The sequence below is a fragment of the Mastacembelus armatus genome, chromosome 23, assembly GCF_900324485.2.
Source record: "Mastacembelus armatus chromosome 23, fMasArm1.2, whole genome shotgun sequence".
Classification (NCBI taxonomy): Eukaryota; Metazoa; Chordata; class Actinopteri; order Synbranchiformes; family Mastacembelidae; genus Mastacembelus; species Mastacembelus armatus.
The window spans coordinates 5,868,567-5,883,214 of record NC_046655.1 but is presented as its reverse complement, the minus strand read 5'-3'; the positions used below and the strand labels follow the sequence as shown (position 1 = coordinate 5,883,214).

Below are 14,648 nucleotides of genomic sequence, written 5' to 3'. Positions count from 1 at the left end.
GGGCTGAAAAACCATTTATCTGTAAAAATGTTATGTTTCCTGACAGCTTATTTTATCATAAAAAGTGCTACAAAAGGCTTTTCTAGCTGTAGATTTCTTTGAGCATTTCTAACAAAAACATCTAATGTTTAAAGAACTAAACACAGTATGTCAGCTTAAGATGGACTGAATTTATTCCCTAAACAATGAATCATGCTTGTTAAAGCCTTGAATGTCACAGCAACACTGATGGTCTGATGACTGCAAAAACAAGGTTACACTGATCTTTCAGATGCCACGTCTGTCAGCACAAGCCCTCGTTAAAGGACAAGCAGTGGGAGATGTCAGTGGAGAAGGAAAAGACTGATAAAGGTAGGAACTTGGATTTATTATTTGGAATATGTCAAATTAATCACAGCAAAAAGCGTATTTCTCATTTCTCTGCCTTGTTATCTGCCTGTTTGTCTGCTCTGAAACCATTTCTAGGCTTCTGAAATGTGTGAAAATGAGGATTTCTAAAGCTGTGGTTTGAGAAAAAAAGACAAAAAAAAAAAAAAAAAAAAGGAGATGAGACAATCTCACATTGGCGTGTTTTTCCCAGTGAAGTCACGCACAAACAAATAAGGGGAGATTTGCATTTTTCTCTCTTTTTCAGGGTAGATTAAGTACCTGAGGTGGACTGAGCATAAATAACATCATATTCTCCCTCTCAAATTTTGCTTTATCTCCATTTTTTGTAGGGACTGCTTTACTGCCGCAGCATGGAAAAATTCTTGATGAGATTCTTGATGAGTTATTGACGAGAAAATATAAACTGATTTCAGTGACACTACACAACTCCCCACTGTGCCCCGCCAGAGCCTTTTTTGCTTATTGATTTCCAAATCTCCAGCATCCACCTCTGTGTCTGCTTGATGAGATTACATGTTCCCTGACGAGACTGGTGTGTGTCTGCTCAGAAGCACACCAGTAGGAGAACCTTACCTCCGGTTCCCTCACCTGTACTCCTGACCATGCTGCGCGCGCACACGCACACACACAACTATGTACAATCCTCTTAACCTACCGACACAGCAGCACAAACCTCTGGAGGCGGAAGAAATACTGACACCTGTGTGTGTGTGTGTGTGTGTGTGTGTGTGTGTGTGTGTGTGTGCGTGCGTGCGTGCGTGCGTGCGTGCTTTGAGCTGCCAATGAAATTGGGTGTATTATTTCTCCTCTCTAATTAGTGTCATGCTGTTAAATTCATGGCTATGTGGGACTGCAGCATCCTATGGAGTGTGCATCTTCTTTCTTGTTTAAATATGAAAGTGAGTGTAACCTGTTTGTGTGTGATGTGTGACAGACTCCCCTAATCAGGAAGAGATTTGGCTTTGCCAGCTCTGACAGGGGGTTTGCCTTATGCCAGGGCTGCTGTTTGTTTTGCGATTTTTTTCTTTTTTCCCCATCCTGGCGAGGGAAATCTCAGACAACTGCTAAATCAATGAGGCACAACACACTCTCTCTCTGCAAATGAGCCAGCCTCTCCTCCAAAAGCAAATACTCATTTGGAAACATTCTCCTAATGCAGAGCCCACAGTCCACAGTTAGATCTGTTGCTGTTGTTTATTGTTGGATTTTTTTTTTTTTTTATGTTTTAAATTTAGCTTTAATCACTGCTTTCCAATTTGAATATTGTAGTTTTTACGCAGCCTCAGCGGGCTTGTTATCATTGGTTCATGTTATCACCTCTGTAAGTTTGTTTTGCGAAATGAGGGGGAAAGGTAATGAATCGTTTTGCTTTCCGAGATCACATAATTTTCCCTCCGAGGTGCTCATAAAACAGTCAAATGCTAATTTGGACGTCTGTGATCACTTTTCGCAGCTTACTCCAATGACTATGACCCCGGTTACAGGCACTGGCAGTCCCGGGGGTGATACTACTGTGTCTTTGATACAGCATCACTTGTAAACAGCCGCTAATCTCAGAGGAACAGCATAGTGATTTGTGAAGTGCAGCCACAGCATCTGTCATTCGAGATTTGAAGGCCACCAGAACCATTTAATGAAAACAAGAAAAGCTCAGGTTAATGCAATCTCTTCTCTTTTTATACAGCTGTAGATATTCGTTCTTTGGCTAAACTTTACATATTTAGTCTTACTATCTCTCCTTTAGCATCAAAGTTCCTATCGTGACACAATCATTGGGGTAAAACTGCACTGATGATTCTTGCCAAGACATCTGGATCTTAATGGAGCCTCATCAGCATCACTGCTGTTGTGTGACAAGCTTGGAACTTAACATCAGGACTCATAAAACATTCGCAATATACAAAGAAAATTTCAAATCCAAAATCCTGATGGAAGATTGACTTTTTGCCTCAGATCAGCCATTTTAGAGAAACAGCAAACTTGATGCTGAATGTAATCTAACTTGTAAAAGTAAGGAGCTTAAAACAGGCAGTACACTAAGTAAAATCAAATGCGGCAGTTGTGTGAATGCTGCTGAACACAGCATTGCAAACAGATTGCAGCACAGTATATTCACTGCAGCTCAACGACTAGTCATTTGAAGTAGTAAACCAGAAAATGGGAAAACAACAATGCCAAAACTCATTTTATTTGGAGTACACTTGAATAAAAGAGAGTTCAATAAGTCAAGAGTTCAGCTACAGTATACTGCCAGCTGGGAGCCCCAACACAGGATGTTTTAAAGTATTTCAACTTGACTTCTTTAGCTTGATTCAGTTGTGTAGTGATGAATACAATTAAACAGGCAACTACATGGTAAAACACTGGAAATTACAAAGTAGAAACTTAAAAGACTTTTAGCAGCACAGTTTTATTTGGTCTAAGTTTAAATAGGTAAATATGATCATTGTTTTTAAGGTTTCATTTCATTGTTGGGTTTGAGTGCTTCACTAATAATTGAACAACACTACACAATAGTAAAACTGTGGTCTTCTCTGTTTCAGATGGCAGTAGCTGGAATGTGATTCGTGGAAAGTTTATTGCCATCAATGCAGCCAGTATGAGCTGTGCGTGTCCCCGCAGCCCTAAAGGCCTGTCGCCCTCCGCCCATCTCGCTGACGGCACCACAGACCTCATTCTGGTCAGACAGTGTTCCCGTTTGGACTTCTTCAGACACCTTCTTCGACACACCAACAAAGACGACCAGGTAGGGGCATACTCTACCTTTAGCTGCTCTGTATACATTTTATCTTAGGCACCTTTTCAGTCACCACATGGTAACTCTACCTCATGCCATTTTCCTCATAACACAAAGGTTTATGGAAACACTGTGCATGAATTAAAATGAGCAAGAAAAAAAAACAAGTCTCCTCTTCAAAGCAGAACTTTTAAAACAATATTGTGCTAAAAAACAAAAAAAAAACAAACAAAAGACCCGTCAATCACTTTGCTGCAGAATTTAGTGCTCAACATCAAGAGTTTCTCAATCTGTGCACAGATGAATTCTGCTAAGCCTGTAAACGAGCGAGCAGAAGGCAGAGTTTGCCCACTTGCTGTGCTAGCACCTCCATTTGCTGACTCCGCTCAATTTCCCAACTATGGTTCACTTTAGTTCAAATGCCTTAGCCCTTGTGCCTTCCCACGTATCATAAATAACCTCCACCCTGGTCCAGAGAGGCACTGGTAATCGCTGCATCAGGGATATGCTGTATGGGAGAACAGGCTGATGCCAGACTAATGCCCTCTCCGGATAGCACAAGTATTACCAGGGGAAGTCTGGTGATTTGTAATTATTACCTCAGGAAGGACCTCGGGAAGTTTATCCCATTTAGAAGGATCTGGTATGTAATTTCATCTACAGCAGACGCCTTGGCAGAAGTGTGAAACCACAAACTGTATGTCGAGCTAACACTGACATCCTATATAAAATATAAGATCAACATTTTCACTTCTGTAGTCTTTGGACAGTCTTTCATTATAAGGACAAATACTGCTGTTGTAATAAGGCTTGAACAGAAACGGATATTATGTTTCTAAAGCCTTATGGTTTTAGGAATCAGTATGGGAAAAGCGAAACACACAAAAAAAAAAAAAAAAAAAAAAAACACAAAACAAAAAAAAAAACGTATAAAAAAATAAATACATAAAATAAGCTGTTGCTGTTACAGTGAAATTTAGTAACCGGAGGAAAGATATTGCTGTTCTGTGTCAGATGAAGCGTGTCCCTGGATTGCTAGAATGAAATATTTTACCATCCGGATGACAATGAAATTACCAGTGTGCACGGGCAAGATTAAATTACCAACTTTCCCTGGTGATACGACTGCAGAGGTGCCTTAAAAATGATTTTATGACACAGGATTTCCCCAATGACCTAAAATCCACTGCTAAGAGTCACCAGCAGGCTGCTACTGTATCTATCCAAGACACAAATGGAAAACAAGAATCAGATCTATGGCAATGTTGCTCGGCCACACACAGACAGTTTTGTTCATTCATGGTCCCTTGAGAATGAATTGGGCTGATTTGAATGACTGTTCATTTTTGTTGGCCACCAGCAAATGAACGTTTTTGACTTTTTAACAACTAGTCAATGGAAATTTGGTACAGATACAGATATCTATGATACCAAAAGAAATCTAAATTTGTTTCAAAGCGCTGCTGTACCAACGTTTGCCTGTATATTTAGTCGTAGCTTAACTTGAGTTACTCATATTAAGATCAGATGTCTATAGTCTAGTACATGTATTTGGTGCGTCTCTAGCCTGAGGTTGTGTTTGCTGCTTTACTTGCAACACAGTAGCGTGGACGAGTAGCCTTATGAGACGGGTGAGTGGGACTTTGCATCAGAGTTCACTTAATATCAGCATCACTGTCCGACCAAGCGGAGAGAAACAAGGAGTGAGAAGCCACTAAGCGTATTCATGGCCTTGTCAGAAAGCCTTTTAGGCAGGCCGTCCAGCATGAATGCAAAGCGGCTGCAGTCATAAAGTGGGTCTGATGTGAAATAAATGGCTGTCACTCCACTTTCAGGATGAGAGAGGGCGAGAAAGGTAGAGATGGACGGGACAGAGTGAATGAAAATAAAGAATAGAGGGGAAAAAATGAGAGAAAGTGGCACCCTGTGAAGTCGGAGAAAATAGTGGCCAGTACAGAGCTGAACCTTTCTGCGACACTGAGTGAGATAAAAGGGGATTTTGACAAAATCATTCCTTTTCATCTCGCTCTTTCTTTCTTCCTTTCACTCCTCTGCAGTTTACATAGTTTTTATGCACCTCCATTTTATCTGACCTCTTCTATCCCTCCTTCCATCTTGTATTTGATCTCCTGTTTTCTTCTTTCATAAATGGTGAAAATGAAAGATAACCCTAAAATTATTTTTGCTTTTCATTATAAAATCAGCAGGAGTCCATAAAAAGACAATAGAGAATAAATTAACGTTTTTCTCACTCGCCTGGAGCCAGTAAACTAAAAACAAAGAATGACATGGGAAGAATCGTTATAGCAGCCCAATATCATTATCATACTTCAAGGAAATATTCCATTGCCCCTTTTTAATGCTATTTTGTGTATACAATTAAGCAGTTTATGTTCAATTTGAGACATTTAAATGTTCAAAAAGTCCATGATGTTCTCAAAAGACAGGCAGCGCACTGGGTAGACCCAACAGATTAATTCTGTAAAACTAATTTGGGTGACGATTTAAGCTCGACACATTTGTTTTGTTTTTGACCTTAAATGGACCATTGAAATTAAAATGCATGAGGAAAACTGTTATTTTCTAAAGTAAAAATAAGAAGAATGAGGACTTATCCTGCGAGACACCTGTTCCTGTGTCTATCTGTGTATTTGGAACTCTGACTCTCTCTCTCTCGTTCATCTATTTCACATCTGTCTCCGCTTCCCTTCCCAGTTTGACCACTCCTTTGTGGAGGTCCACCGGGTGAGGAGGTTTCGTTTCCATCCGCAGCACCAGGAGCCGGTTTCACTGGAAGGCCTGAGCGAGTCTCCAAAGAAGACAGGTTTCCAAGCCATATGCTCCCAACAAACAGGCTGCAACTACAGCACTGCCAATAGCAGCTGGAACTGCGATGGGGAGATCCTGCCTCAAGTTGCCATCCAAGTCAGGTAACGAATCACAGAACCCCCCTGTGAATGTTTGACTCCAAATTTAAACATGTAGTTATTTGAAGTAACTTAATCAAAGCTTTTTGAAATAAATACTCAACACAAAACCACAGAAAGTCAATAGGAGTTAAAAAAAAAAAAAAAAAAAAAAAAAAGAAACTTGGCAGCCAAGTCTGGAAGAGTCTATCAAATTTACTGTCTTTTGCCTGTAGTGATGAATGTTTGCCCATGTATATGGCTTTCTAACATTGTGAAACTGAAACAAGTCATTTTGCCTGTCGCAGAAAGGCGCTGTTAAATCATTTTTCCTCTTTGCCCATTTATTTTCCGTTTTATGAAGACTGTGACGGAAAATTACGTTTTTGAGGCAATAGAGACAGGCAGATCACTGCAGAAGGGGATTGGCAAATGGCTCTGAATCAGTGCACATAATATCGTAGAAGCACTACAATGGAAGAAGTATTAAAATACTTGCAAGGCTCAAACCTATTGCATCACCATAGTTGGGTATTCAAGGTAATGACTTTCATTTTGGATATTAGGCTGTAAACTCTGTTTAAATTGCCCTAAAATGTTCCTGTGTATTATGACTTGAAGCAGAAGTAGAAATAGATCATATTCTGTATGACTGAGACCTCTGTATTCATAGTACTTTGAAGTAAAACTACTTTTAGGCACACCTATCCAGTATTTTAGCCTAAACTAAATGATCTCAATAACTACTCAATGCAGCAACACATGAAATTTTCTACAGACAATTGTAGTCATTCTTGAAGCCTGCTGATTTTACTGACCCTCTGATTTTATCTCTACCACCATCATGAGGTTAACATTTGTGGCTTTGACTGAACCATCAACAACATATCCCTGTTTCTCAGAGGATTTGTCCAAATGACGTGATTTCTTGACTGTGTCATTATAAATCAGCCTCAACTAACTTTATGTTTAGTGCTAATTAGCAAATACGAAAGTGAAAGTGACCTTTGTGGCCAAGTATGGTGATCCATACTCGGAATTTGTGCTCTGCGTTTAACCCATCCCAAAGTGTGTGCGCGCACGCACACACGCACACACACACACCATGAACACACACCATGAACACACAGCATGAACACACAGCATGAACACACACAGTGCAGTGGGCGGCTATTGCTGCGGCGCCCGGGGAGCAGTTGGGGGTCCGGTGCCTTGCTCAAGGGTCTCACCTTGGTATCGAGGGTGGACAGGGCATTGGCTATTCACTCCAACTCCTGCCAGACCTGAGCCTCAAACCCACAACTTTTGGGTTACAAGTTTGACTCCCTATCCATTAGACCTCGACTGCCCCCTCATACAAGCACTCCTACACACAAAATTATGTACATATTACACATTATACTGACTAAACATCACCACAGCCACATAGTGTTGCTGGCATGGCTGCAGACTCTTCTATAGTGGGAGCAGGACACAGGAAAAGGATGAATTTAATGGTTTACAACAACATCATCTGCAAAATACAGTTAGTGTCAAGGAATAGTAACCTGTCTCGATGCTCAGTATTGGCTGGTAATAAAGGATTTCTCCTACATGGCTAGACAGAACTGGGAGCAGCAGTGCCATTAGTGCTGCCGGTATCCACCAGCAGTGTCTGATCAGGAGGTTTTTTTTCCACTGTTCCCTGCTGACGATCTTGGCAGCTTGGTGGAATTTGCTCCCCCCACACCCATTGTTCTGGCTCTGTCTACACTTAAGCTTTCCCCACTATCAGATCTCTATACAGCCGATGTGGCATAGCTTGACGCAACATTTATTTCATGCTCCATTGTACTTTGCCAATGATGCATGGTGCTGTAATGTTGCTAATTTAACGGCCCTTCCCATGTTAAAAGGCTACTCCCCTTTAATTAAAGCAGAAGTCTGTCCTTTTATTGCCTCTTCCTCTCTGCTAATCGTTCTTGGAGTGAGCCGGCCAGAGTGCTGCTTGGATAATTAACGGTAATAGCCCAGGTGAAACGGAAAAGAAAGCAAGAACGACAGAAGGAAAGGGCAAAGAGTTTTGCTTTAGAAGTGAGAAATACACGTGAAAGTGAAACTGCCACAATGATTGAACCTCACAATGAAAAAAACAAGTTAGGGTCCACTCATGTAATTATAACTTCAACATGCTGCTTCCTTGATTTTAGTTCGGCTCCTTTACTGATGTAAACCTTCTCGAATCAAAGCTTTTAATTCAACCTGAATATGCTCAAACACAAAGCGCTAAGAGCGGGACACGTGTACCTGTCCAAGTACTTATCTTCTGGACTGTAGCAGGCACAGGCAGTAATTGAGCCTATGCAACACGCTGTACCGTAACAGCCATCTCCCCTGTTCACTGCTTCTTTTTTCTGCCCATATTACTTTTACCTTGGATACATCATGATCTGTTATCCGAGTCATTAAAGTACCTCGGCACCATCTATATTACCACATCTGCTAAAGCGGCTCTTTATACTCTCTCCACACCACAAACACCATCTTCACTTTCAAGTTTGCGTGTCAGGTCTGCAGTTCCACTGCTTTTACATCTGCCACATGGACAATAAAGTCCATGAAATAAGCATAGTCATTAAGTTGATGGTTTGTTATTCAGGCTAAATGATGTGTTGTGTGTTTGTGTCTGTGTCTGTGTGTGGTCTTTTCTCTGCAGTGTCCAATGCCAGTTGATCAGGCTGTTTGCCCGTGGTATCGAGGAGCAGCCGCAGCAGTTTGTGCTTGAAGACCCTTGTACACATTGGGCCCAGGATCCAAGCACACACCAGTCGATGGCCTGAAACCCATTTCAGGATATTTAACTAACGGAAAACAAAAAACTGTGCTGCATTTTGCAGGATTTACATGATATATATATATATATATATCATATCCCATCAGTGTACCCCCACACCCCCAAATATTGCTGTCCCATTTCTTCCCAAGTGTATACCTCAATGAAACCTGCAGGAGGACATCACTATAGACAATAAGTGATGGAATGAAAGGTGTGATGTGAAATAACAGCACCACCAGTCATAAAAAGGGAAAGGTGGTGGCCCAAAGACATGGATACATTATGATTTCCAAGTGGACCACAACATTCAGCTCCTCCACTGCCATCCTTTGGGGTTATAATGTGCAAAAACAGCCTCGTGCAGTTATAAATAAGGTGCTGCTGCTGGTGCTAAATCTGCCACTTTCAAACAATGATCTCTGTTTTTTGTTTGTATAGTTTTTGTTTGTATAGTTTTTTGAAAATGAGGATGTTAAAGCTGTTCACACAGCCAGATAAAACCGAGCTGACCAGGCTGAGCGAGACTCAGCTGCCACCATCATCAGAAGGTTTTCATACTGCCATGAAGGTGGACGCAAATAGGATTCCTCCCCTTTCAGCAAAGACACAGCAAAGGAGACGCAGCTTTGTAAACAGGATGAAGAAAAATGTCTGAAGTATACTGATAAACTAAAAAGACCAGGATGCTCTGGAAAAAAAAAAAAAAAAAAAAAAAAAAAAAAAAAAAAAACACTCATAAAATCTGATCTTTCCTTTTTCAAAAAAAAAAAAGAAAAAAAAAAAAACATTTGTGACCCAAATGAAAGAAGATGTGAGCTAGGGGCACTAATGAAAAGAGCTGAATACCTGGCTAATACACTAACAGGACCCCAGTGGTTTCTGGGTAATAAGGCAAAGTGGTTGCTAAGTGATTTGGTGTGTCTCAGCACTGCTGCACTACACCTGTGGCTGTGAGCTCTGCTCTTCTGGTAAAAACTACAGGCAGTTGGATCATCACCTGGGATTACCCAGAATTACACATTGTTAACGTTAGAGATAATCTATTGTTTTGCTCTGAAAATTGCCTCATTTAGCTCCTTTCAGCCGTAGGTCAAGCTGGTCTTGATGTCTCTGGAGAAAGTTCACTGGAGACGAAATGCTGTTATTTTGGCTTCTCCATCAATAAAACCGTGCAAAGCACATATATAACAACACTTTAGGGTAATCTTGTATGGTTAAGTGTGTTTCCCACAATCCCTCTAGAGATGTGCAGTCATTGATGTGTGTGTCTGTTAATGTGTTTGTGAAGGTGCCAATGTGATGAGTTAGCGCTATCATGATTAGCCTCATGACTGCCATTTTGCAGATGTTCTCTCAATGCAGCCAACAGACAGCTAACTCAAGGACCTATAGATGAGGCAAGACAGAGACACACACACATTTTTAATCCTATTTCTGATGTTCAGTGTCTTTTCTCATTCTTTCTCTCACACACACACACACACACACACACACACACACACACACACTTGAACTTTTAACACCATAAAAGCTTCCTCCTCTCTTTGAATCCTCTCCAACTCGGTTAATGCTGACTCTTCTATGTTTCACCTTCAGCGCTCACTTTTGTCAGCTTACATCATAATGTTCTGACTCATCTTTCAAAGACTCAGATGCTTTTAAATCCTCACACCTGTGCACACATGCACAAGAAAAATGAAATTTCAATTCCCTGCACGTCTGCGTAGGAAATTATAAACTGTAATGACAATTGCAGCTGCAGGAAGCTTGCAAGTTAGGCAATCTAGTGTCCATCCATGCTTTTCACTTTCAAAGCTGAAACTAGTTAGCTTGTCAAAAGTAGCACACACAATTTAAATACCTACAGGTTTAGGGTTATTTTGACTACGTCCACTTCGCAAACAAAGATGTACTGATTTCAAAAACAAATTTTAGTTTCAGTTCAAATTTTAACTATTTGTTAATCTGTGCTCTCCAAATCTGAGTAAACATAACCTGTGATGGAAGTAGATATGTGGTGTGTCTTTTACATGATCCTCGTGGTGTGCTTCACCACACTGGTGTCTCATTCCCTCCTTTCCTTTTTCCCCTCTATATGGAGCACGCTCCCACACATGCACACAAAGGTCAGCACTCCAGTCTTACTCTTTCGCTCTTTCTCTGTCTCCCTGTATGAGTGGACTTTAATAGGGTTCTCTGATGTGAGTGAGATGTTTCATTAAAGACCATCAGACATCAAAGGTCTCTGCTCAGATGGAGTGGTATTTCAAGCTGAGCTCATTCTGCACACAGTCTGGATGGATCAAGTTTCATTCTTAATATTGCAAGGCAATTCCAACGTGTCGGTAAGAGTAAGGAAATCTGTTTGTTCAAAATTTATAACCACGGATATACACAGTAACCCTACTTGGCATGTAGGTTGTGGTTGATAAAACTTTATCAGCAGCAAGTTCCATGTACAATATGTCCTCAGGCCTAATAACATGTATAAAAGTGAGCAATACATAGATATGGACATAATAAATTATAATCTAGAATCCGCAGATTAAGGCCCTGTGATGGACTGGTGACCTGTCCAGGGTGGATCCCTGCCTTTCACCCAAAGAGAGCTGGGATAGGCTCCAACAGATCCCTGTGACCCTGGTTAAGGAATAAGCGGGTATAGATGATGGATGAATCCGCAGATTAATGAAATTACAATATGGACAGTATAAATGTGCTCCTGCAAAAATTTAGTAATGTATGTTCAAAGGACATGGTTCTCAACCGGAAAAAGGTGGCTTGCCATCTCTAGGTCAGAGGAGAGATCCTGCCTCAGGTGGAGGAGGTTAAGTATCTTGGGATCTTGTTCACGAGTGAGGGAAGGACGGAACATGAGATTGACAGATGGATCAGTGCATCGGCAGGAGCAATGCGGTCAATGTATTGAAGAAGGAGCTGTGCCAAAAGGCGAAGCTCTCGATTTACCGGTCAACTTATGTTCCTACTCTCACCTATGGTCATGAGCTTTCGGTCATGACCGAAAGGACAAGACCTCGGATACAAGCCACTAAAATGAGCTTCCTTCGCAGGGTGGCTGGGCGCTCCTTTAGAGATAGGGTGAGGAGCTCTGTCACCCTATGACCCTGGTGCAGGCCAAATCAGAACCAAATGTGAATACTGGACTTACATTTATTAAGCAGTCAGAAACACAGCTCCAAGTAAATGCTAATGGAGCTCTCAGTTCTGAGCATGTGTAAATAGGCTTGTAATACAAGTTGGTTTTTATATTATCTGCCATCAAAGTCTGGGCTGTGTGTGTATTATCATATGACCCTGTGTTAATTTCAGGCAGAAAGTCGTCACGGTCTCATGATGCAAACGAATGTAAGCTTTATCTCCTGTTACCTCATTTGACCACCCAAATGTGACTGTGCTAACCAATAGTATAATCAAGTTGTAAGTCATCTGCCGTCAAAATCTGGAGTCTGTTCGGTTCGCGGTGGCAAACAAAATTGTTTTCCCTCCCTCTACCTCCCCACTCCACTCATTTTCTTGCTTTGCTACTTCCTTATTGATTTATTCTCCATCTGCTTGTCTGCAGCCCGCTGAGAGCCGCTATCTCATTCCCACATCCCACCTGAGACACAAGGTGAGATGAAACAGCAGCAAACACCCTCCACCACACGCACACACAACAAGGCTGCTGTCCTCGATTCACCCAAAGAGGGGCTCCTAACAAGAGACGACGGTGCTGTTGTGTCCCCTGCACACTGACACTTCTCCCCTCTCTCACCTGAGCTCAAACATGAGCACATACACTGTTGCTCCTGCATCAACATGTCTCTTTTCACTCCTAGATAAAAGATTCACACCTAAAACATGTTCTCATCCTCTCTTCTTTGTTTGTCTCTGCTCTATCGTCACCTAAGTATGACAGACTTCTCTGTCTACTGGTTTTCTTCTGTGCAACTTTTCTTCCTTTGTCTCAATTCTGCTGCACACAAAAAGCAGGAAAATCAGTCTAATCTTTGCACAACCAAACTGTGGCGTCCCGCAAGATCGTATGGCACCAATAATTACAGTGGCCCAATGTAGAAAATTATTGTTTGCCTACAGCAGGTCGGTCAACAAGAGCATAAAATATTTGTTTGTGTGAGAGACTGCGGGGGAATTAGGCGGGAGGTGTGAAAGCAGTGTAAGTGAGAAACAGAGTCGGCGCAGCAGAGAGAGCAGATACTGCAGGGGCGGTGGGCCAAACAGCAGCAGTGCTGTTGCCCACTTCTCTCCATATTGATTGGAATAGGCTCCCTGTGAGAGATTTAGATCAATGAGGCCATAACAGTCCATCTTCTCAGTCAGGAGTCGCTACTGGCTTCTTATCTCTCGCTCTCCGTCTTTCACCCACACACACTTTCACTCACACATTTCAATTCACCAATGTACTCAGGCACGCTGGAGGTCAGTCCTTAAAGCTGAAACCAGTAATGTTCATATTTTTTTTATTACATTTCATCGTTATAGTCGCTATTTGTGTGTTCAAATGTAATTCATTAGAAATGGTTTGTTTTACATTGCTTGGGATGCTCTCCATCCTTTAATTAATTTACAAACAGAAAATTATCCAACTCTTCTGATTCATTGGTTGAGTTATTTTCCAATCAATAACGCCAGCCTCTCCAGTGTAAGACTTTGCTCCTTTTTGTGTCTGAAAATTACACATTGAATATATTTAGAGTTTTTGGGTTGAGATTCAGTCCACACCAACATGTTGTGCAGATTAAATGACAAAACACGCCCTTTGTCCACATCCTTATTACAAATCACTGCTGAAAAATACCTGCGCTCTATGACAAAGTTACAGTTGAGGTTGGGTTTGGCTACGAAAACAGCAGGTTATGCTGTCAAGTAGAAAACGCCATGTGGACTGAACTGGTTAAACCCACTGCATTTGACTTGGGTTCAGGTATTTATTTATCACATATTCTGAATTCACAGTTTAAGCAAAAAGCAGAACATTAAAGCTCAAATCATTTTTTGTTATTATGGCAATTGCGAGTAAAAGCCAACACTCAAATTAAGAGGCCCTTGAATCAGCATTAATACAGCAATTAGCAAGGCAATACACACAGCCTTTTTTTTTTTTAATCAGGCAAATCGTAATAATCATCTGGTGCCAATGGTGTGATGTATAATTTACTCCACAGTGCAGTCATTTTAGAGAAGTTTAGCCTAATATTCATGGGGTAGAAACTTTTTGTGCTGCCATGTTCAGTTGGGAGTTGGGATTTCATTTATCACTGGCAATATTTGTGCATTAAAAGACACACATTCCTATATTTATGTTTTGTTGTAGCACTGCTGAGCTATAAAATATACTAACATATACCCATGCCAACTTGGCATGATAATGATGAGCACTGCCAGACTCTGGAGCCCTGTTGGGATGTCTGTAAAATGACCCACATAGACACATCAACATTTTGAGGATGACAACTGGAGAATGATGTTTACATTTCTTGTAATATACTCTTAATTGCTGTCTAGAGTTTATTTCTTTTGAAATAAATAATTAAAACGTTGGTCCATAATAATTTCCATTAAAGTGCTTCATCAATAGGCACCGAAAACCAGTCGATTACAAACAAATGACGAGTGACTTTCTGATCATTAGGAACTGGTCTCCCGAGTCTGACAAGTCATAATTTATAATGGAGCAACACTGCTTTGGGAAAAACACATAAATGATTCAATATTTCAATATGTCATTATGCATAGGTGATTACAGCAAAACAGGGCTGCAAGTGAGGACAGGCTCTAA

The 14,648-nt window shown here is 41.0% G+C and overlaps 1 protein-coding gene across 3 annotated transcripts in view; it reads left to right on the top strand.

The window, feature by feature from the left end:
- cerk (ceramide kinase) overlaps positions 1-14,648 on the top strand; it is a 46,335-nt gene that overhangs the window by 22,508 nt on the left and 9,179 nt on the right. Inside the window, exons 10-13 of one of the 3 annotated variants that reach the window (XM_026326994.1) lie at positions 272-351; positions 2,934-3,136; positions 5,843-6,057; positions 8,729-9,578. In XM_026326994.1, the coding sequence (XP_026182779.1) occupies positions 272-351; positions 2,934-3,136; positions 5,843-6,057; positions 8,729-8,852 (622 nt within the window). In that variant the 3' untranslated portion in view covers positions 8,853-9,578. Of the gene's footprint in view, positions 1-271; positions 352-2,933; positions 3,137-5,842; positions 6,058-6,397; positions 6,983-8,728; positions 9,579-14,648 lie in introns of those variants that run through there. The other 2 variants (XM_026326996.1, XM_026326995.1) reach the window with 2 other exon arrangements.